The sequence below is a fragment of the Natator depressus genome, chromosome 8 (genome assembly GCF_965152275.1).
Source record: "Natator depressus isolate rNatDep1 chromosome 8, rNatDep2.hap1, whole genome shotgun sequence".
Classification (NCBI taxonomy): domain Eukaryota; kingdom Metazoa; phylum Chordata; order Testudines; family Cheloniidae; genus Natator; species Natator depressus.
Genome location: NC_134241.1, coordinates 21672153 through 21696641, shown reverse-complemented (window position 1 = coordinate 21696641; position 24489 = coordinate 21672153). Strand labels below are relative to the sequence as shown.

Below are 24489 nucleotides of genomic sequence, written 5' to 3'. Positions count from 1 at the left end.
AAGGGGCTGGCAGGTGTTGCTACTGGGTGGAAGATCCCCTTCACTCTCTCTGCACACAGCAGGAGCCAGGACTGGGGCTTTGTTCATTCCAAAAGCCTGAGAGAGACCAGGACTTGACGCAGATCAAAGCCAGCTCCCACTGAACCCTCTGCCCCTTAGTCACCCCCTCTCCCTGCCCTAAGCCATTAGGCCAGCTGTGGGAGAGACTGTCTTGCTTCAGGATCTCAAAGTTCCTGGTCACTCAGCCCTGACTGAGGCGTTTCCGGAGGGGTGGGTGCAAACAGCCCCTGGTACCACCACCACATGAGGATGGGAAGGCAGCAGGGACAGGAGTGCCATTGCCCCCACCCCAGGTCATTGCCTTCCCCAAGACAAGCCAGTGAGGGCTGCCCCCTGTGGGACTCTGGTGAGGGCTCCTTGTTTTGATAGGCTGGCCTGGGAGCTGCAGAGCCACTGTACAGACATGCCAGGGGCCAGCCCGCTGGGTGTTCTCCAGTCCCCTCCCCACAGGTGCTTCCTGTTTACCAGGGTCGGACTCACTGCGGGAGGTGATGTACTCGGGGGCCTTGCCTGGGCCCAGAGGTAGGGCCTCCTCGTAGTAATCTTCAGGTGGGGGGGTTGTGGGAAGCGGTGGAGGAGGGTCCCTAGGAGCCTACAAAGGAGACAGAGAGAGACCAGTGTGAATTAGAGTGAAGGAGCGGGACGGGACTGAGTTACAGGATGTCCAAGGGGCCATCAATAAGAGCTGTTCCCAAAACGGCAAGAGAAGGGTAACAAGTCTCCTCCCCATCCTCCTGGATCTGTGGGTGCCTCTCCCTGTCCAAGAGGTTATCAAACCCAGAGCCCAGCCCCTCCCCCTTTTGCTGTCTGCTTCCACCCACTCAGAGCAGGCAGGGACTGTGGCTTGAGAAGCCCCAGCCCAGCCACCCAGGAGCCCAGATCCACTGCCATAGTCACGTTCCAATCCAATTGCTTCCAATTCTTGTCCTTTCACTACCACATGACTGTGACAGGGCCTAATGACCTGTGGGGATGGAGATTTTGGGGTTGCTGGACTCACATTTTTAGATGGATGGCTTCTTGTGAGCTCCAAGCCAATGCCCTCGCTGGTGTCCCCATCGTCCTCCTGCATATCCTGGAGATCCCGCAGGTCACAGTCTGGAGGGGGGTTAGAGAAGAGATGCTAAGCCAAGCTATGATGCCAGGGACAGGGCTCCCCAGACAGACCTTCAAGGAAAGCCTCTCTCTTCCTCAGTGCTACATACACTGACCACCCCTAGCCCACACCAGAATTAGCCTGTTGTCACAAGAATGTCATTTATAGTCCACTTCATACCACATCATCATCTTCCCAAGCGGAACAAGCTTTGGGGTTTCTATAGGCGAGTTCGTATTTGGGTGCCCCAAAGTGAGCTAGATATTGGGGGGAGTGAAGGAACTGCCTAGACCAGTGTGACAGCAATGGGGTCACACCCTGCTTCGGGCAGTGGATCTGGTTTTATTGGTGCTGTGAATGTTCCCACTACACCAAGGTTACATCCTGCTCTTTCCATCCCTGCCCTGGGAGTGGTAACCTGGGCAGCCAACAAAGAGGGGCTAGAGCCCTTGAGTAAAGGATGGGGCTTCACTCCCAGTGCTGACGGAGTCAGCCCTCTGCCTGGGGTTGTGGGAGTTGAGCTCTCAGCCTTGTAGGCTGGAGCGATAGCTAGAAAGTCACGGCAGTTCAGCTGCATGGCCAGCGAGGTGTGGAAGGGGGTCTCCAGACCAGTGATGAGCTGGGTGAGCTGTACATACCAAACTCTTCGAAGAGGGACTCCACGAAGCTGGTGCTGTTCTGCAGGGCCGCTGTGTTGGCGTACATGTAGTCCAGAGCCTTCCCTGGGAAGGAGAAAAGATGTTACCGCTGTCGGGGAGAAGCAAAGTCAACTTCTGACTGCAGGGGCAGGGCAGGGTGGCATGGCCAGCACAGAGATCTCTTTGTTGGACCCCCCTCATCAAATGGGCACACGCCCAGCTCCCCAGGAGTTGTAACCCAAGAGACCACCGCAGCCACAGGGGCACCCAGCCCAGCTAATCAGACTGTGCATGCTCATGAGAGGCACCCCTCACGAGGGCACCTGGTTCCCAAGGACAGCAGCCCGAGGGAGGGGAGAGCAGCAGGGAGGTGGCTGGCGGAGGATTGGGAGTGCACAGAATGACACAGAGCCAGGATAACGAAGCAGAGGGGGAAAAATCTAAAACTCTCCATCCCACTGAAGATCATTTCAGAGGGTCCCACAGGGATAATTTTCACTCTGCCATGGGGAAGAGGCGGCCCTCCAGGTGTGAGGCCTGTTGGGATTTCTATGGAAATCCCCCCTCAGCAGAAACTGCCGGCAGGAAGGCCGGTGGGAATGAGCATTTCCACAGGAAATGCAGAGCAATTCCAGCCCAGTCACAACAATTCCCTTCCCTGGGCTGGGCCTGTTTGCACAGGAGCTGCCGGTGTCAGCACGCAGCGGCGTGCCAGGCGGCCTGACGTACACCTGCTGTGTAACTCGGGCGCCCGACAGCTGGGGAAAGGGGAAAAGAGGTCTCATGGGGGCCCTGCTGCGGCAGGGATCTGCCAGGGTTTGCCAAGGAGTAGCGCCAAAGGCCGACACGAGCAAGCGCTTCAGCCAAGGATACGGAGACCCGTCGCACCGAAATCAGAGAACTTTCCGTCCCAGAGCTCCCATCGCACGGCAGGTGAAGCCGTAATAAATACAGAGAGCTCGTCGGTACCCAGAAGGCTTGAATAAGTCAAAAGGGTAGAGCAGCAGGATCTTGCCAGCTATTATTTAAGGCCGGTATCTCTGCTACTCAAGGTCAACTGGAGGACTCTTTCTTTGCACAAAAAAACCACCAGAGGGAGTCATGCGCCTCATCAATAAAGGGGCCTGATATGCAGCCAAGCAATAAATGACTCTCTAGGGAGAGATCCAAGGGCTGGGCGCTCCACCTTCCTGGCTGGATGCTCTGCCTGATGAGCTAGAGGAGAGCCAATGCTAGTTCATTCATGCCTCACCTCAGTCTTCTGCATCCCCATTTTATATTCACTGCACTGGGTGAAGGAAAAGGCAGTTTCTACGGCTGCTCCAAATTACCTGGCTGCTGCAAAGGAGTCCAGTCCTGAACTGCAACCTCCCTCTGTCCCCAGCCAGGAGATCGCAATGTCTGTTTGCCATGGACAGTCCTTGGCTGAGACAAGCTTTTCTTCTCCCCAGCTCCATGGACAGATCTGTGAATCCCCCAGGACGGAGATAGGCTGCAGGAGTGAGGGCCTGGGAGCTGCCTACAGGCAGGCTTTACCCTAAAGCACCAAGAGGGGTTCTGACATCTAGTCTAATTTAGAACCAGGCTTTTCCATCCAGGGCATCCTCCAAAACGTAATGCTGTAACAGCAAGCGCACTGCACAGAGCAGGCCTGCGCTGAGGCTGTGCAGACTGGAGGTATGACACTGCCCCCCCGACTCTGAGTCGGGGCAGAGCCTCCTTTGTAAAGCCAGTTAAACCTCACGGCAGTCCTGGAGAGAAGTGGGGGGAGAAGAAGCTGAGGGTGGATAGAGTAGGGGCAAGGAGAGCTTACGGACCTGCAGGGGGCTGCAGCTTCTGCAGGATAGTGGAGACGGCCAGTTTCTTCTCCATGGTGGTAGCGCTCAGGTATTCATGATCCAGCAACTTGAGCAGCAAGCTGAGCTCCGGGAGGAGCTGGTCAAGCACTGGGGAAAGCAGCAGAGAGAACAGGAGTCAGGGAGCCAGCTGGGGGAGGAGAGAACAAGATGATCCAGGCTGAGGGTCTGGGCTACTACAGAGGCTGGAGGAGAAAAAGCAGCTTGGGGCAGGGACTCTGTGTTTTGAGTTTGTACAGTGCCTAGCACGATGGGGCCCTGGTCCATGATTGGGGCTCCTAGGTGCAACGGTGATACAAATAACAAAACACACACCACCTACTGTTTGGACAGAGATACAGCAGAGCCTACGAGGGAGCTGGAGACACAATAACTCCATTTCCGGCTGGTCCCACAGGAGGGCACCCATACTGTTAGGTCATCTGATCATCACCTGCTGGCAGGGAACCCTGCTCACTGCTTTTGGATGCCCTCTATAAAAAAAAAAACAAAAAACTCCTTTCGGGGGTCATTTACATATTGGTTTGAAGCCAGGGTCCATTTTTCAGACCCCCTGAGGTTTGGGGCCAAAGGGGACGTCAGATAAATAGTCTCCGGTAAACTAAATGCACTTAACCCAGAACTAAAACACATTGCACATGTACAAGCAGAGACAACTGCAGGTGAAGAGCAAAGGGGAAGATGGGCGAGCAGAGACTCTAAGGGTACGTCTACACTACGAAATTAGGTCAAATTTATAGAAGTTGATTTTTTAGAAAGCGATTTTATACAGTCAATTGTGTGTCCCCCCCCACACTAATGCACTAAGCGCGTTAAGTCGGCGGTGTGCGTCCACAGTACTGAGGCTAGCTTCGACTTTTGGAGCGTTGCACTGTGGGTAGCTATCCCACAGTTCCCGCAGTCTCCGCCGCCCATTGGAATTCTGGGTTAAGCTCCCGATGCCTGATGGGGCAAAAACATTGTCGCGGGTGGTTTTGGGTACATGGTCATCAGTCGCCCCTCCCTCCATGAAAGCAATGGCAGACAATCGTTTCACGCCTTTTTTCCATGCGGCCGCCATACTGCTTTCAGCAGATGGTGCAGTAGGACTGCTAACCGTCGTCATCGAACCACTGCTTCCGTTGCCACTCTGCTCTCCTGCTGGTCTCACAGGGCCGCTTCTGCTGCAACTCTGCTTGGCTGCTCTTGTCTCGTCATAACACAGCAAGCGTGCAGCCTGCTCAGCTGTTGTGTCCTGGCAGCAGATGGTGCAGGAGGTCTGCAAACCATCGTCATTGAACAACTGCTTCCGCTGCCACTCTGCTCTCCTGCAGATGCCATACCACAGCAAACATGGAGCCCGCTTAGATCACTGCAGCAATTATGAGCCTTGTAAACACCTCGCGCATTATCATGCGGTATATGCGGAACCAGAACCTGCAAAAGCAGGCGAGGAGGTGATGGCAGCATGGTGACAAAAGCGATGAGGACATGGACACAGACTTCTCTCAAAGCACAGGCCCCGACAATTTGGTCCTGGTGGCAATGGGGCAGGCTCATCCCATGGAACGCTGATTCTTGGCCCGTGAAACAAGCACAGACTGGTGGGACCGGATAGCGTTGCGGGTCTGGGATGATTCCCAGTGGCTGCGAAACTTTCGCATGCGTAAGGGCACTTTCATGGAACTTTGTGACTTGCTTTCCCCTGCCCTGAAGTGCAAGAATACCAAGATGAGAGCAGCCCTCACAGTTCACAAGCGAGTGGCGATAGCCCTCTGGAAGCTTGCAATGCCAGACAGCTACCGGTCAGTCGGGAATCAATGTGGAGTGGGCAAATCTACTGTGGGGGCTGCTGTGATCCAAGTAGCCAATGCAATCACTGAGCTGCTGCTATCAAGGGTAGTGACTCTGGGAAATGTGCGGGTCATAGTGGATGGCTTTGCTGCAATGGGATTCACTAACTGTGGTGGGGCCATAGACAGAACGCATATCCCTATCTTGGGACCAGACCACCAAGGCAGCCAGTACATAAACCGAAAGGGGTACTTTTCAATGGTGCTGCAAGCACTGGTGGATCACAAGGGACGTTTCACCAACATCAACATGGGATGGCCGGGAAAAGTACATGATGCTCTCATCTTCAGGAACTCTGGTCTGTATGAACAACTGCAGCAAGGGACTTACTTCCCAGACCAGAAAATAACCTTTGGGGATTTGAAATGCCTACAGTTATCCTTGGAGACCCAGCCTACTCCTTAATGCCATGGCTCATGAAGCCATACACAGGCACCCTGGACAGTAGTCAGGAGCTGTTCAAGCATAGGCTGAGCAAGTGCAGAATGGTGGTAGAATGTGCATTTGGACGTTTAAAAGTGCGCTGGTGCAGTTTACTGACTCGGTTAGACCTCCGTGAAACCAATACTCCCATTGTTTTTACTGCTTGCTGTGTGCTCCACAATATCTGTGAGAGTCAGGGGGAGATGTTTATGGAGGGGTGGGAAGTTGAGGCAAATCGCCTGGCCGCTGATTACACACAGCCAGACACCAGGGTGGTTAGAAGAGCACAGCAGGGCACGCTGCACATCAGAGAAGCTTTGAAAACCAGTTTCATGGCTGACCAGGCTACGGTGTGACAGTTCTGTTGGTTTCTTGATGAAAACCTGCCCCCTTGGTTCACTCTACTTCCCTGTAAGCCAACTGCCCTCCCCTCCCCGCTTCGATCACCACTTGCAGAGGCAATAGAGTCATTGTTGTTGCAAATTCATGCATTCTTTATTAATTCGTCACAGAAATGGGGGATAATTGCCAAGGTAGCATGGGAGGGGTGGGGGAGGAGGGAAGGACAAGGCCACACTGCACTTCAAAACTTGTTGAATGCCAGCCTCCTGTTGCTTGGGCAGTCCTCTGGGGTGGAGTGGTTGGGTGCCTGGAGGGGCCCCCCCTCCCATGTTCTTGGGCGTCTGGGTGAGGAGGCTATGGAACTTGGGGAGGAGGGCAGTTGTTTACACAGGGGCTTCAGTAGCCATCCATGCCTTTCCTGAATCTCAACCATACGCCAGAGCATATCAGTTTGATCCTCCAGTAGCCTCAGCATTACATCTTGCCTCCTCTCATCATGTTGCCGCCACCTTTCCTCTTGATCCCGCCACCCCTCCTGTTGCTCCCACCACCTGTCCTCGTGTTCATTTTGTGCTTTCCTGGACTCTGCCATTGTCTGCCTCCACGCATTCTGCTGGGCTTTCAGTTTGGGTGGACTGCATGAGCTCAGAGAACATTTCATCACGAGTGCATTTTTTTCGCCTTCTTATCTGCGCTAGCCTCTGGGACGGAGATGCTAGTGGCAGCTTTGAAACATTTGCAGCTGCGGGAGGAAAAAAAAGGGGATGGTAAAATTGAAAAAGACACATTGGCCATTTAAAAAGGAGGGGCTGATGTTTTCGGGTTAACATGTAGCACAAACCCAACTAACCCCCCCACACACCCAATTCTCTGGGATGATCGCTTCACCCCTCCCCCCACCACATGGCTAACAGCAGGGATGATTTCTTTTCAGCCACAGGCAAACCGCCCAGCAGGAACGGCCACCTCTGAATGTCCCCTTAATAAAATTCCCCTATTTCAACCAGGTGACCATGAATGATATCATTCTCCTGAGGATAACACAGAGAGATAAAGAATGGATGTTGCTTGAATGCCAGCAAACATCGGGACCACACGCTGCCATGCTTTCTTATGCAATGATTCCAGACTATGTGCTACTGGCCTGCCGTGGTAAAGTGTCCTACCATGGAGGATGAAATAAGGCTGCCCTCCCCAGAAACCTTTTGCAAAGACTTTGGGAGTAGATCCAGGACAGCTTCATTGAGATGTCCCTGGAGGATTTCCGCTCCATCCCCAGACATGTTGTTAACAGACTTTTCCAGTAGCTGTACTGGCTGCGAATGCATTCCAAGTCTTCAGGGCAAATCATTAAACATGCTTGCTTTTAAACTGTGTATTATATTTACAAAGGTACACTCACCAGAGGTGCCTTCTTTGCCTTGAAGGTCCAGGAGCCCAGCTCCAGGGTGATAAACAGTTCCTGGCTGTCAGGGAGAATGGTTTCTCCGCTTCTCTGGTGTGCGCTATCATCTTCCTTGTCCCCAAAATCCTCATCCCTGTTGCCTGAGACTCCCTTGCAGGAGTCCACGTACAGGTGTGGGGTAGCTGTAGGGGCACCCGCCGAGAATTGCATGCAGCTCATCATAGAAGCGGTGTGTCTAGGACTCTGACCCCGAGCGGGCGTTTGCCTCTTGGGTTTTTTGGTAGGCTTGCCTGAGCTCCTTAAGTTTCACACGGCACTGCTGTGGGTCCCTGTGATAGCCTCTGTCCTTCATGCCCTTGGAGATTTTTTAAAATATTTGGGACTTTCGTCTTTTGGAATGGAGTTCTGATAGCACGGATTCGTCTCCCCATACAGCGATCAGATCCAGTACCTTCCGTTCGGTCCACGCTGGAGCTCTTTTGCGATTCTGAGACTCCATGGTCACCTCTGCTGATGAGATCTGCACGGTCACCTGTGCTGATGACCTCACCTGGCCAAACAGGAAATGAGATTCAAAAGTTCCTGGGGCTTTTCCTGTCTACCTGGCCAGTGCATCTGAGTTGAGAGCACTGTCCAGAGCAGTCACAATGGAGCACTGCGGGATTGCTCCCGGAAGCCAATACCGTCTAATTGCGTCCACACTAAGCCAAATTCGACCCGGCAATGTCGATTTCAGCGCTAATCCCCTCATCGGGGAGGAGTACAGAAATAGATTTTAAGAGCTCATTAAGTCAACAAAAATGGCTTTGTTGTGTGGACGGGTACAGGGTTAAATCGATCTAACGCTGCTAAAGTTGAGCTAAACTCGTAGTGTAGACCAGGGCTTAAGGGTGTGTCTACACTGCCCATATCATGTGTGCAATGTAGTCACGCTTTATCGCCGGGGGAGAGCTCTCCTGGCTATAAAAAGATAGCCACCCCGAATGAGGGATGGTAGCTTTCTCGCTGGCAGCGCAGCTCCTGGCGATAAAGCGCTGTCTATAGCGGTGCTTTTCAGTGCTAAAACTTTTGCCGCTCAGGGGGGTGTTTTATCACACCCTTGAATGACTAAAGTTTTCGCGCTGAAAGTGGCAGTGTAGACACCACCCAAGCCTTGAGACTGAGCAGGTCTTAACCTGACACCCAGCTGCCAATAAGGATGGTGTCAAGACGTTATTTCCCCCTATTCCTTGACCTGAACTTCAATTCCTATCACGGTTTTTTAAATAACCCCCCTCCCTGAAAATTTGGGAATTACGTTCCTTATATTCCCCCCCCCCGTGAGGCATGGACACAGCACTGGTATTGTAGGGTAGCTCTTGGGTGCTGGAAGCCAGTTTCAGAGGAAGAGCATGGGAACAGATGTTTTGAAATCAGAGCTTCCCGAGGACCTTGCAGGCCTAGCATTCTGAGCCTTCTGACTTCGATGCAGAGAGGGGCTGCTTCAAAGAGTTACATATGATTGGTGTCGTTTTAAACTGGTTTAGGAGCCCCTTTTGCTTTGTGGCTTCTGCTTCAACAAGGCCAGCTGGCCAGAGACCCCTCAAGCAGTCTCTGGGCTCCTGCAGCTTTTCACACCCCTGCGTGGAATGCAGCAAAAGCCAGCTGGTATCGTCAGAGGTGCTAAAAATCAAGCTGCTGCTACAGAGCAGGGAGGGAGAGAGATAAGAGGGGCTGAAGGGTGGGGTTGATGTTGTGCAGAGCACCCTTTGTCATCCAGAGAGCGGCTGCTCTCCTGTCCAGACACCTCTTGGACAGTGTTTACTGTGCAAACACACACACATACAGACTCTTCAGACCTTGTGTCGCAGGCAGGAGACAGCTGGCCACCTGCAGAGCTCACTTGGGAACACTGGCCTATCAGATCACTATTCAAATGGCTCAGCAGGGCATTCCTCAACTTCTGATTGGCATATAATACAGTGCCCTTGTCTATTATTTATCACCCATATTACCATAGAGTAGAGGTGGGCAAACTACGGCCTGCGGGCCTGGCCTGCGGGACCATCCTGCCCGGCCCCTGAGCTCCTGGCCTGGGATGCTAGCCCCTGCTGTCCCCCCTCTCCCCCGCAGCTACGCAGTCACGCGGGCAGTGCTCTGGGCGGCGGGACTGTGCGCTCATGCAGGGCATGCTGCTCTGAGTGTCATGGTAAGGAGGCCGGGGGGCAGTCAGGGGACAGTTGGATAGGGGGTGTGGATAGGGGCGGGGCAGTCAGGGGACAGGGAGCAGAGGGGGTCTGAATAGGTGGTGGGGTCCCAGGGGGGCGGTTGGATGGGTCAGGGGTTCTGAGGGGGGCAGTCAGGGGGCACGAAGTGGGAGGGGTGGATAGGGGGCTGGGGCACAGCCTTCCCTACCTGGCCCTCCATACAGTTTTGCACCCCAATGTGGCCCTCGGGCCAAAAAGTTTGCCCACCCCTGCCATAGAGCCTAATGGTCCCAGCCAGTGTGGGGCCCCATTGCGTCACCTACTGTACAGGCAGACAACCCCTGCCCCAAAGGGCTCACAGTATTCTTGAATACCTACAGGAGGCCTCCAGGAGAGCTGACAATGCAGCATAGACTCAAGTGCCAGCAGCACACAGAAGACTCTCAGCTCTATAGTCTGTGTGTCAAATGGGAACTACACCATGGCCTAGTTTTCTCCATGCCTGGCCCAAGTCAGCAGTTAGGTGAAGAACAGCTGGCTAAAGTGGATCCTAGGCAATATTGGGGGGCGTGGGGAGGATACTAGCTAGATCAAAACACAAACTGAAACTGCTCCACAGAACTTGCCTCCACTCTAGGTTTGTCTTGGCTAGGTTTTAAAGGCGACGCTGTTAGTAACATGGTTTAATGGAGACAGAGGACGACTCTGCCCTGTCTCCATCAGGCGTTTGGGTATGTCAGCACAGCAAACGAAGGCACGACTAGCGCTGACAGGCATAGCCCTCAATCTAGCTAGCACTGATAGCAATAGCGGGGAAAATGCAGCAGCACAGGACAGCAAGTAGGAGTACAGGCTCGCTGGGGACCTGAGGTAAATACTCAGGTTGCGAGCCCATGCTGAAGCCTGTACCACCACATCTACACTACTCCTGTTGGTTGTACCAGCTAGATGCCCATGCTGGTGTCAATGCCTTCCTGTGCTACAATCACACTTTCACTGGTGGTGTAGAAGTACCCATCGAATGTGTGAAAAAGTGCCAGCTAACCCTGCACCTTTAAATCTTACTGATAGCAAGCCTACAACATCCCCTTCTTTTCAGGGCATCTGCCCTCAGACTGGCAAGTCACTACACTGCTCAGTGCTACTGGATACCCAAATAACCATGTGGTGAAACGGGCCCACTTCTCATCAGGTACAGACAGAAGACTGCAACCCCTCCTACAAGACACAGGCCTGGCTACCTTGATCTGCATTCATGACTTCTGCTTGATTATTGAAATTCATAGCTAGGAACAAAGCACTGGGTCCCAAAAGAGATTCCAGCTGGAACAAAACATGGCAGCCTGTCTGCTTCGCAATACAGACTGGCATGAACTTGCTCCTGGCACTGGCTCCCCATTGAATACAGAGCCCAGTTCCAGGTCTCTGTTCTGTTATCCAAAGCTCTCCATGGAATTGGCCCAACTACCCAAGAGATTGCCTCTCTGCCCATGGCCTCAGCCTCCAATGGCAGTAATGTTCCGCTGGAACCGTGAACCTGTTGACCTCAGATTAGTCCAGGAGGCAGACTGCACTTGGACTATGGCCACAAAGAATAAGAATGACCACGGAACTAACCACTTCCACAACTGAATGCAAGACTCATTTCTTCAACTTAGCTTTCCCGCTCTTTCCTACAGGGAAGAAAGAGACATCGTTATTTCTGGTTGGAGGGACTTGGAGGTGCTCAGACAATGTGCTGAGTTATGTTGGGGTGGAGGTGGGGAAAGCGGATCTATGAATCTATATAGTGAGCTACATTCCAATAAGCAGGTGTCTACCACATAGCTGTTAACCCAATTCCTTACTCGAGTTCCCATCTCCGTGCACCCCACAGCAGACAATACCCTAACCAGCCATATATACTACCAAAACACACTCTGCAGCTTTCATAGCGCTTCTCCGAGTATCCCTGAGGCTGAGCGGACTCGCTTCTCCCTCCCCAGCACAGAGCTACCATCCAGGGGTTTGGCCTGCATAGGGAGTGCAGGTTTAGGCTTGTCGGATTAGGGACGTGAGAGCTGGGGCGGATAAGATCCAAACAGGCCACAAACATCACACAGCCTGAACGAAGCTGCTGAGAGTTAACGTTTGCCCCTCTACTTTGTTCCATTATTTTTCATTTTCACGCTGTCCCAGGTCCTAGCGGGACCAAGTGCAAAAGTGCTGCGTGACTGGGCCATCCTTGTGGTACTGCTGGTCCAAATGGAAGCAGCATCTCGCTGGATCTCTCATGTGCAAGCCTCACACAAGATCTCCAGCCCAATTTTGCAGACTCAGGGGATTCTGAGGAGGTCTGGAAATGCATCTGAACTTCTGGGGGCTAGCTTCGATCTAAAACTAACCTTTAAGGTTTGCCCATCGCTAGTTATGGCACAGCAGAGACTTCAACACTTTAAAAAAAAAAAAAAAGGCAGCTCTTTGAGAGCAGAAGGCAAGTCAGATGCAGAGAACACCAGGGACAGGAAAAACCTGCCATTATAGAACAGCAAAGGGAAGAAACATCAGAAGCCAGATATAGAGTCTTTCTTTAGGCATGTCTGAGCAATCACCTGTTGCCAGCAAATCTGGGAGGACAGGAAAGTGTGAGCTAGGGAGGGAAAGGCTGAGGACCCAGTGGGAGAATTGCAGTTGAGCCAGCCACTCATCTCTGTGTTGACGTTAGTGTAAGTCATAGGACCTCCTTGCACCACAGTTACCCAGATGGTAAAGAATAGGCTGTGAAAAGAAACCAACCAACCAGGCCCAGCATGAGCCAAGATCCCCTGGAGGAAAGCATGGAGGAGGAGGAGGGGAGAAAGGACTTGCATGCCCCAGTCACTGCAGCTTGCTCGGAGGTAGAAAGCAGCATTCCCAAGCCAACAAGAGCTCTCTGCTGATTTCATACAGCTCAGCAAGCCCTCCACTTGGGACCCTGCCCCGTCGTGGGAACCTTCTCTCTCCAAACTACCTTCAGCCCAGCCCTTCCCCCACTGCCTCCAGGGAATCAGTGCATCATCAGCACAGCAACAAGATACCCCTGAACTAATCTGCCGCTGGTGGGATGAGTTTGTCAGCTGCTGTTACCCTCCCCGGCACACCCAGTTCTTGTCTTGCTTGTGGGAGGTCGGAAGAGGGAATAGGACAAGAACAAACTATACCCAAGCCCAAGTTCTCCTTTGATTTCATCATGGGTCCTGGAGACCCAATAATAATCCCTGCCAGCTGGTCACCATATGAGGCAAGAGTGTATTGAGTGCACCAGTGGTGGGTGCCAACCTGAAGTCAGGCTCTGAAGGGATCCAGGACGTCCCTCCTCTCATTCCAGGGCTACCAGCAAGTTTGGAAGGCAGAGATTAGTGAATCCCAGTTCAGGGAGCCAGAGGAATGTGCAGTGAACCCCATTGCTGCAGGGGTTGCCAAGACGATCCTGCACCAGTACAAACATCAGCCAGACCCTGTTCTGAGATGTGCACGAACTGTGAGTCAGCGAAATCAGAGCACAGCACGGTTCACAGCGGGATCCAGGTCTCCGCAGCCAGAGTGGTGGGAGGCGAGTTCCTGGGGCTGACCACAGGAGGATTCTAATGTGCTGACGAATGGAGCGGGGCGGACAGTCGAGATACGCAGCATGTGCATGCACCAGCCCCCCAGAACAAAGAGCTTCAGTTCTACGGCGTGTGGGAGGTGAACAATCTGGCACTCGAGGGGAGGGTGCCACCCCCTAGATTGGGATGCCTGCACAGCAATCCCCAAACCACACAGGCCTCTCGTTGCTATTCGAAATGAAAGCCTGGTGAGCCACCTGGCCTGGGGGGATTTGGTGTTGTTTTTAAACAGGACTGGCAGCGAGACCTGCCACAACACCTTGCCATCTGTGTTAAGGAGGTGCTGAAAGGAGTGAGCAGCTCCAAGCGGAGCTCAGTGGGGGTGCTCCGCCTCCTACGGGGTGAGTATCAAGGCAATGCTCCCGCATGGTGCTAGGGGGTGCTGTGCTGCATGAGGCATTGGAAAAGAAGGGTCCCCGATTGCTAATGTTCATTAAAGACCCTGTGGGCGTCTTGCAATAGTTGGGGGCAAAGCCCACGTCCTGTCCAAATGCCAATTCAGACAGCGGTCTACGGTTCCTAAATTCCCCCTGCAGCTTCCATGGGAAAACGGCTTTGCTGTGCAGCTTCAAGACAAGATTCTCCTTCACTTGGTGTGGTGTTGCTTTATGGCTGATGGCACCTGCCACCTTCCATCCCAGAGGCAGCTGCATTTCAACAGAGCTCAAAGGGATGCCAGTGTCTAAGCGCTTGCGGACGGAGTCCAGGCTGGTTTCTCAGGAGTTCAGCCTAGGCGAGGTAGGGCGAAGCTGACTTTCAGCCACCCCAAGCAGCTCAGGCTCCAGGCTGAACTGGGGGCCACAGCACAGGTCTCCCTTACGGCCGCCGTACACAGCGGGCTCTAGGTGCACTCGCACGCCTGCCCCCAGCACACCCCTCTGCCATTGCCAGCGCTGGAGGGAGATGGCGCAGGATCAGATGGAGCAGCTCTGCATGGGTGGGGGGGAATTCCGCCAGGGGCTGTTCCAAACCCTTTGTGCCCCAGGAGATGTAGACGGGGCCTTGTGAGCTCGTCATTGTTCAGCTGCTGGGCGGGGGCGTCTCCAGCTCATGTTCAGGCAGGTTATGTCTCCCTCCGGGGGAGGCTCTGCTCTGGAGGAAGGATGGAGAACTGAGCAGTAAGCAGGGGGCAGTGCTGGCCCAGCTCAAGAGGGAGGGACCCTGTAGAGGAACCCGTCTGGCTGCTACTCCCAGACATGGCGAGAGACATTGGCTTCTTCCAGATTTATTTCCAAAGATGCTCTGGTCTCAGATGGAGACTCTGTCCGTCACTGATGGGTTCACCAGCCTTGAAATACGGCTGCTTTGATAAATGGACTGAGAGGCAGAAGCTGTCTAGTTCCATGATCATGCTTGTGGCCTCTGCAGAAGCGGGAGCTTGTAGTCGCATGCGGCAGCCCCCTGGGAGCTGGCACTAAGCTAGGTTGGTCCATGGCCGTGGGGAGCAGCAATGCTAAGCAGGCAGCCCTGGCCAAGCTGGAGAGAATACAGCTAAGGTCCAGCTTTGCCAACTCTTCCGATTGTCTCTCAATGTTTGAGGGGTTTCTCAGAGCCCCAGCTCGTGGTGCCAGAGGACTGTGAGAATCTCGGCTTTCTTTTTAAAGTGAGCCCATGTCTAGCCCTCAGGATTGCAGAGAGCAGCCGGAAAACGGGAGCTCTAGAGGCTACGAACCAAAGACAAGAACCCAACATTTTCAACGTCGGTTTTTGGGGGGCCGGACTTGAGTTTTGTTCACTTTGTGGTGGTGATTCTGCAGATCTAGAGCCGATGTGGACTCTGAATCTGGTAGAAATGGGCCCAGCCACACCCAGGTTCCCTCTACTCTCTCCCCACCTCTCCTCTGACTGAAGATGACCAGACAGCAAATGTGAAAAATCAGGACAGGGGGTGGGGTAATAGAAGCCTATATAAGAAAAAGACCCAAAAATCGGGACTGTCCCTATAAAATTGGGACATCTGGTCACCCTACTCTGGCTGGACCTGAAGCCCTGACAGCTCTGGTTTCTGGGGGCAGGTTTCTAATCCAGGTCACTGCCTGTCCAGGATGCAGGCAGGATACGGCCCTCACAAGCCTCTTCCTGCCTCCTCAGCTGATGCACTTCTATCTCCACAAACCTTCTGTTTCCTTCTCCCTCACCAGAGCCAAGCTAGACATTAACCCCTTAGCACCTTGGCGGAGATGGATTTGTCAGTGCCTCTCTCTCCACCAACCTCCATGCAGGGGGTTTGCAGACGCCCTGCTCTATCGCTGGGCTCCAGACCATGAAGGGCTAGGAATCAGATCTCCACCCCTCTCCGGAAAGCTTAAGCAAGGCTTGGAAGCAGGCCCCACCCAGGTGGTCTGTGATGGGAGAAGGTGGTGTGTAACACTTGGCTGAGAGAGACCAGGGCTCCTGTGCACTATAAAACACAGCTGAACTCCTGAGTGGGAAAGAACAGAGACACGGGACCAGCCTGCTTAAAAAGTGTCAAGCTACTGCAGGAAACCCCCTCGCCTGCTAATGGCTCCAGAGCCACATGGCCCAGTGTGCTTGAGGTTAGGGTTGCCCATTTTGGTTGGACGTATTCCTGGAGGTTTCATCATATGACATTAATCTTTAATGAAAGGTTAATCTTTAATCCTGGAGGGTTGGCAACCCAGGCTCCAGACACCACCAACAAAATAAATGGATTTCTTCAAGTGCAGAAGCTGGGGGAGGGGTGGATGAGGTCAGATAGTATAACGGGCTGGGACAGTGCTCAGCTGCCACCTAATCAACCTTTCATTGTCCTCATTCTCCAGGAACCTGTGGTGCGGGGGGGGGGGGGGCAGTGTGTGTGCGCCTCCCAGTGGGACAATCTCTCTTCACAACCCCTTGAGGTCTACACTGGAATATCCCCTCAGGACACTGGACCAACAAACTGCAGCAAAACCACCACCACCACCACCACCACGAAACACAAGGATGCTCCACGGGCCAAGAAAGCAAATCACCCCTTTGGGGTGGAGGGGGGGGGTGTCATTCCTCCATAGCTCGGGGGGGGGTGACAAGCTGGTGGGGCACAAGGGTTGAATGAAGGCTCTGGGATCCTCCGTCTATTGTGCCCACTTGTCTTTTGGCACATAGCTGACCCAGGAGCCTTGTTGATAGGCTCTGGCGGCAGACAGGGAAATTCAGTCCAGCCAGTGTAGGGAGTGTGTCATCTATACACACCCTCCCACTCCCCCACATGGATGGGAAGTTTGCTGTCAAGACCCCACCTACCTGGCAGCCCCCACTATAGTTCTCTTCCCTTCCACTTCTCAATCCCTCCTCCCAGTCACTGACCCAGTTATCCGCTCTGTACGTTAACAGGGTTTCTGAAATAAAAGGGACACTCACAGCTGCCCAATACCTCTGCCCTCAGCCACCTTTAGTTATTAGCGGTTCACTCAGCTAAAGTGACATTGATGAGCTAAGTTAAAAATCACCCAGAGACATAAAATTCACTGTTCGCCCGAACGAGCTCACGTCATCTCCACATCCCACCACCAGCTGGGGCAAAACCAGGCTTAGGGAAAGGGAACAATGCAGCCCAGGAGCATCAACTCCTCTGGGCTGCCCTACTGCAGAACAACCCGTATGTCCCCTATAGCAGACCTTGGCCTTGGCGGTTAAGAAAAAAGCAATGCCCGAGGGCACTAAGAAACGCCCTCCTCCCATGCAAACAGGGCCATTCTAACAAGTGGGACCTTTGTCCTGAACCTTGCACACCCCTCCCTGCCGTGCCCAGACTAGCCACCCATACCGGGCGCTAGACCTCAGTCTGTGGTGCAGGCTAGGCCCTGGCCTCTTGCCAGCCTGAGTCACAGCCACCAGCTCCTGCCCGAGGGTGTCAGACTGGCAGAGGGTGAATGGGCAAGCGGCTGGTCTATTAATAGTCCCAAAGCTGGCGCAATGTGGTATGAGGGGGTGACGGGGAAGGGTCAGGAGACCCCGGCGTGTACACAAACTCCAAGCAGCGTCTGCAGAAGAGGCGAGAGCCCTGATAAGTGAGGCTTGTAATGCAGCATTGCAAGCTGGTGAGCTCATCCAGTACTGCCTTGACGGATGGCTCTGGAGTTGGGGTGCATGAAGCTAGGATCCGGACCGGCACTGAGGGCTCCTTTGTTTTCCCCTCGGCTGTCCCCGCCTGTCTCCCTTGTTAAACGCACACCAAAATACAAACTGAAGGGGGGAAAAGCCAATCAAAGAGGCCTGTGATCCCAGCTGGGGGCATGCGAGTCGCTGAGCTGAGTCTGCCCTGGGGGAGGGGAAGGAATTAATTTCCGACCTCGTTAGGCTCCCAACCCAGATAAGGTTAATGTGGTGGCTGCAGGAAATGAGAGAAGAGACTGTCTGAGGCTTGGCTCTCAAGGGGCTTTCCCCCACCCCCATTTTGCCAGCAGCTTTTGCTAGAGTTTGGGGTGCTAGGCAGGTAACCAAACTCCACTGATAGTGGGGAGTCCCATCTTCACCCTCACCTTCTCATTTATAATGGGGTGGTGCATGGTAGCAGGGAAATGCCAGGACCTTCCTACTCTTCAAGAGGGTACAGCCACGATACAGGAGGCGGGGGCTGGGGGCAATGGGGTAGGATATGGCACGCTGCTAAAGGGAAGATGCATCAAGGAAAGTCCCAGTTAAGGCAGGGAAATCTGAGACATTAGGTGTGCCTTGCATCTCCCCTCTCAACAATGCAGGATTGCTCCCTGTACTGTATTCTCCCATCTAAAATAGCTCAAGAAATGAGGCTTCTATCATTTTGTGAATTTTGTGTCTGCTGGCCAGGCCCCATGGCAAGCACTCAAACCCTTTCCCTCCCCCGTTTCTGGGGGGCACCACCACTGACCCACACAGCTCTATTAATGCTAAGAAAACCCAGGCAGCCATTCACTTCACCCCACACACACCTCCAAACCCTGTTCCCTTTAATGGGTTCCCTTCTGCTCTCATAGTTGCTCATCAGTTTGTATCTGAGCATAGTATAAACCCTAGGTAGGCTCCCACAATATTGCTCTGCTTCACTCAGCACTGTACAAGTGCTCTGTGCAGCCATAGACAAGTCCTCTCCAGCTGGTAAGACTTGGAGCACTGGAAGGAGTAGAGGGAAGAAGAAGAAAGGATGCCGGGTCAGCAGAAATGGACTTTGCATTAGCATAGTTCAGAGTCCCACCTCCCAGCACTGAAGCCCAAGTGACTAGATTGTCACCCGGAGGCAAATTACTCAATGGCAGGATGGAAACAGCTTCCAAGACAAGTACAACCAGTTAGTAGAGATCTACCTTCGTAAAATAGATTGTAATAGTTTGCCCTTCTCTAGCACCATCCATCATAGGAGCCGAAGCTCTGTACAGACATTAATTAATCCTTCTACAACCCTGTCAAAGTAGGCAAGTATTTTTACACTGATTTTGCAGATGGGGCAACCGAGGCATAGATCAATCACATGAGTTGCTCACGGTCACACAGCAGACCAGCGATAGACCAGGAAAAGGAATCCAGGAATCTTTCTGATTGGTAGATCACAGTCAGAAGTGGTCTTAGCTGTTTTGCCAGCAGGGCAGAAGATATTTTCACCCCCCTTTCTCCCCCCCCCCCCCCCCCCAAAAAAAAAAAAAAACCAAAAACCCAGCAGAGCAAACAACAGAGCTGGACAATCGAGAGCAGAGCAATATATATATAGCCAAGTGGCAAGCAGTTCAGTGCCCCCTGGAGGTCGGTACCCCAGTCCTGATTGCTCTCCCTCATGGATATTAAAGAAGTGACATATGCAAATCTACTTCTTTGAGATTTCTCTTTGCCCAAGAAATTGAAGACTCAGACCAGAGGCCCCCCGGGAACCAGAGCACCAGGGCAGGGGCTGTGCAGGGCCTTCCAAATGGCCTAGTGTTTTGGGGGGTTTAATGTTCCGAGTGGCTGGGCGTCTCGTGTTCTCCCTCGAAAGCATTTGTGTCAAACAAACAATTCTGGCCTCAGGGGCTCGATCAGCCGCAACCGTGAAACCACAGAGCCCTGGAACAGAAACAACAACTGAGACATCAAAAGGGCCTCCCTGCTCCCCAGAGGGGAAACTGAACTCCACATCAAAGCTGGCCAGAGGGTCTGAGCAGGTGAATGCAACCAACAGAAGACCCCACGCCCTCACCACAGAGAAGTAGCCTAGCTGATGAGGCATCTATAGGGGGCTTCCCACCCTTATCTGGCTTTAATGAATGGCTCTCACCTGTTTGTTTCTTCAGGGACTTCACTAACTTGCAACTGCTTGTTTTTAACCCCAGACTTAGTTACCTGGAGCCCTGCGGGGCTGAGAGGCCCCTGGAAGTAGGCGAGTCTAGGATGGAATAGTGACAGAGGCCTTTCTAGGGCAGGGGCAGCCTGGTCCCTCCCTTGGTATCCTGGACCTTCCCCAAGAGGGAGCTGGTTTCCAGGCCCTGCTTTTGGGATTTGGAAAAGGGAGGGAGGGAGGGATTTTTAGTTTGTGGGAGATAGGGAGTTGTGGAAGCAGCTGGTTTGGTGCTGGCACTGACTGCCATAGTGGGGAAGTGGAGGTGACTCAGCTGAGCTGTTGTGGGAAGCCCAAGCCTGGAGTAGCAGAGGTCAGGACTGAGATGCATTGGCAGAGCCAGTGAGGTGGGACAGCACTGGTCTGCCCACACCATGCCTGGCTCTGGCCAGTGCTATCAGCCCCTCGCTTTCTTGAATGCCAAAAATACCCCACCAGAAAGCAGATGCGCTGGCTTCCCTGCTGGCTGTGCAGTCAGCCCAACCCCTTCGGGGGGTGGGGTGGGGGTGTGTCTATCCTCCTGTGCAGAAGGGAGAGACTTGACCAGTCCTGCCATCGTGGGTGTACCTCCTCTTCTGTTTTGTTTCTTCAGTGCAGAGAGCTCTATCTTTGGAGCACCGCTATTTCCTCGGGGTGGGCATTCCCACATTGCCGTGCCATAAAGGCATTGTTTGGTAGCAGTTAGCAGCTGCTGGCCCTCCTCCGCGGTGCTGCTGCTGCTAGGCGCACTCCCATCCAACCTGCAAAGAGCAGGGCACAGGAGAGCTTTTGCAGCAGTTTCCCAACCAGCGGAGCCTCAGGGAGGTTTGTTTCACTTGGAAAGGGCAGTGGCCGGACTCGTGGCATTGATCCATACACACGGGCTGGTGAAACTACTATGTGATAAGGCCCAGCCACTTACAAGGACAGGTCCAAGCCGGTGACTAGGAGTCTCAGTGGGTTAATGCACTGGCCTTTCACCTTGGTTCTAATCCTGCCCGGAGGTCACAAGCAGGATACGGAGGCCCTCACCTGCCCCCGTGTAGGACAGGTGGGCATGGTGCCCCCTCCCAAGCCTGATTGGCCAGGGAAGAGCTGTAATGAAAGTTGAGGAGAAAGCATCTCTGGAACCCCCTGTATCTTCTCTGTGCTTGGACTCCCATCCCCAGGCCTGCAACACTAGAATCACTGAGCTGCTGAAGCCCCGACGTCCTGTCCCTTCCTTCCTGTGGCTGGACATTTACAAGCATTTCCTTCCGATCACAGGTGAAGGCCAGGAGTGGGAGAGTGAATGGGGGAAAATGATGACCATTGTTTGTAGCTAAAATAAAATACACACTTCCCGTTGCTGTAGGCAGGGCCCCAAGACAATGCAGCTGCCAGTGGAGGGCTGTTTAGAGCAGCAAACAAACCAGCAATAAACAGAAACATTTATAGTGCTACTGACCCTTGGAAAGCCATAAATAGCCAGGGAGCCCAGGGACAGCCATGGAAGGGAGTGAAAATTGGGGAAGACCAGGGGAAGGGGAATTAGCCTGCTACATTTCACTTTTACAAAGGTGAAAACTCACCCCTGCTGGAATTGCTCAGCTGCCTGGATAGAGTAATGCACAGAGAGCAGCTCTGATAATGCAAGATTCATTTGCTTATCATTTATTCAGTGAAATGTGGCCAGCTTCATCAGATAAATTATTCCCATCCACTCTGCATCCAGGCTAGTCCTAAACAGACAGCCTGCGGGCCCATAGGGGATTCTTCACACTAGAAGCCGGTTCTCCTAACTCCCAGACCCCGCCTGTCACACCATGTCTGGGTTTGGCTGTTCTGGCCACTTCAACTGTAGCTCACATCAAACCCGGGAGCCTGGTTTACTACAGCCAGGAAGGTAGGTCAGGACACCATGGTTCTTCCCTACTGGTTTGGGAAGTGCCCTTAGATCTTTAGAGTGCACCGGGACAGCTCCCCAGAGAAGAGTCATGTGAAGTGAGCTGTAGCTCACGAAAGCTTATGCTCAAATAAATTTGTTAGTCTCTAAGGTGCCACAAGTCCTCCTTTTCTTTATGTTTGTGACAATGCAGGCCCCTGCAACATGCTCTCAGAGGCACTCCTCCAGTTCCGCTGCCTGCCTCCCTCCCAACCCATCCACAAGCCAGCATTCAAGGTCTTGTTTATTCACTGTAAAAAGCTGCAATTGCTGGAGCAATTTGCTCAGGGCCCCTGCTCGTTCCCCACGCCTCTTCCATTCACAAGCTGCTTTCTTTTCAGTGGGGAAGGAGGTGGAGGGGGTGGAAAGCACAGGCCCCAACAGGCAAGGAAGTTCCCTGGCGTTGGAAAGCTCAGCTCTCCCACCATTGTTCCTTTGTGTTGGCTGTATTATTTTGAACTTCCAGAAGAATTGTTACGAAGCTGGGAACCTGCAAAGTTTGCTCCCCATTGGGCCTCTCCCAACGCCTCAAGGGAGGTCCATTGGCACATGCTGTAGTGTGGATGGGTGTCCTAGGAGGACTAGGTGTACACAGCTGGGGCAGCAAGAAACATGGCAGCAAAGAGGCTGAGAAACACAATGGGGAGAAGGAAGGACTTTCGGAATCCCCCACCACACCAAAGTCCCCCGCAGAGTGTGGGAATGAGAGGGCTCCCTGTGGCACCTGCTCCCCACGAGATAGCGCTCATGCTGTTGGCCACCCCCCCCCCCCAACGTGGCTGAGTTTCAGTGGTGATGCGTGCATGCAGATGAAGCACCTTGGGACTCACTCTTCTCTAGAGTGCTTCAGTCATTAAGAAGCCCACTTAGGTCTTACAAGATGTTTCCAGAACTGAAGGCCTTGGGGATTCATGCAAGCCTAGTACCCATACTCAGGCTCATCTGGATTGTCTGGCTAGAGAACACCCAACCCTCATCCCCTTCTATTATTCAAGTGCTGAATACTCTGAGGACTGGGTTACTAGAGGCAGTTTGCCCTGGAAGAGCCTCTGCTAGGCTGAGGTGCTCCTTGCGTAGCCCCTGACCCCGACACCGTTGTTGCATTCTAGTGCCCAATTGCTGAGCAGGAGCCAATGCTAAGCTCTCCTAAAAAACCATCTCCACTCATGTGTGGGTTTGCAAGCCTTCTGACCTCATTGGACCGCCCCGGAAGGGAATTTACCCACCCCACACATACAGCAATCCTCCCTGCAGCCTCTCCAAACAGGGGACTCTAGGATCAGAGACTGGCCAGCTTTGCCTTTCAGAACAGGTTAAAAATCTCCACCATAAGCCAACATTGTGTGAGTCAAGAGAGGGATGTGTGTCTCCCTGTCCCGTTGTGGTGATTAATAGCCTTACCTGATAACCCTAGAAAAATCAGCCTTGAAGGATTAACATGAGAGCCACTCAAAGGCAGGGGGAAAAGGGGGGCGGTGTGGTCTCAGTTCACAATGTAATTGCTAGCTGGTTTCTCTTTTTACACAGGATGAAGGAGCCTGCAGGTTTCAGAAGAGGCCCACTGGCTCCTTTGTCCTGTCCCAGTGCTGGGGAGAAGACATGGGAGAGCCAGAGATTAGATAGTAAGAAGGCTGCACCAGCACTGACCTACTATTCCTTCTTCACCCTTGGCTCCACCGCCGACCGTGACTCGCTGCTGAGAGCAGCTGGCAGCAATGGGCTCCCCTCTGGGCCAGGCTGAAATGCTAATGTAGATAGGCCAGACCATTTTCAGTAGTGTTACAGCTGCCAACGTTGCTGGCTGCACTGAGTTCAAGTTCAATTTGGCTCCCGACCTCATGAGTGCCAAGCTGTTTTCAGCACTAGTTGAGGGGACCAGGAGTCCCCCTGTTGATAAACGATTGCCTGGAATGGATCATTTTCCTGGCATAAATAGGGCTTTTGCTAGGGAGCGCTTATCACTTATTAGTGTCAAGTCTCTCAATCACACAGGAAGACGCAGAGATCCTGGCCCTAATTCTCAGTTATGAACTTGTGGCAGGAGCAAGGAGTGGGGGGGAGGAGGGGGCAGGACAGTGCAAGTCAAAAGTGAAGATGGGCCCTGGGAAGCCCACAATAGCTGTTGTTCAGTGTGTCCTACATGGCCTACACCCTTCCTCCTGCCCCATTTTCTATGCCAGGGAACAGTGCTGGTTTAGAGCTCTTCCATCAGCTCAGCCCCTTCACCAGCCAGAGAGGCCCAGAGAACAAATGGTATTCTCAGGGAGTTCATTCTACCCCCTTTAAGAAGCCAGAGCAGCAAAAAGGGGCCTTAGTGTAACAGGACGGGGCCTGCTACCTTCAGTTCATAAAACCGAGTGCACGTGCCAACAGTCCAAGACCCAAGGAAGGGGCTGGAGGGAGAAGGAGCCCACAGTTCTCCATTACAGTAAGGGATTCCAGCTCTGTTCAAGCTTATGAGGCATTTTGCTTTTAAGGTTGCCAACTGGCCCTTAGGAAGCAAAATACATATATCTCTACCATGTTCTCTAGTTTGGTAGGGGTCAAACCCCAAGTGGAGAGAGCTGGAGTTACAAACCATAAACTGATTTAGCACAAAAAGCCCTCCTCCTTTTGGACTCTCCAAGAGCCAGAACACACTGGATTTAGGGTAAAATCAGGCAATTTGATTGCAGCATGTGTAGACATACCTGAGCTAGCTTTGATCTAGATAGCTCTAACAATATCAGTAAAGCCACGGCAACACAGGCTAGCCACTTGAGTACATAAACCAGGGTCCCAGGTGGGCTTGGGCTCAGGCAGAAAGCCTGAGCCGACACCCACATTGCTGCGGCA

General features: G+C 53.1%; 1 protein-coding gene across 2 annotated transcripts in view; it reads right to left on the bottom strand.

Annotated features, from left to right (window-relative positions):
• AFAP1L1 (actin filament associated protein 1 like 1) overlaps positions 1-24489 on the bottom strand; it is a 55310-nt gene that overhangs the window by 17317 nt on the left and 13504 nt on the right. For both annotated transcript variants that reach the window (XM_074962104.1, XM_074962103.1), the window contains 4 exons: positions 3612-3740; positions 1795-1878; positions 1061-1158; positions 541-652 (listed from right to left, as the gene is read on the bottom strand). In XM_074962104.1, coding sequence (XP_074818205.1) covers positions 541-652; positions 1061-1158; positions 1795-1878; positions 3612-3740 — 423 coding nt within the window. The remainder of the gene's footprint in view (positions 1-540; positions 653-1060; positions 1159-1794; positions 1879-3611; positions 3741-24489) is intronic.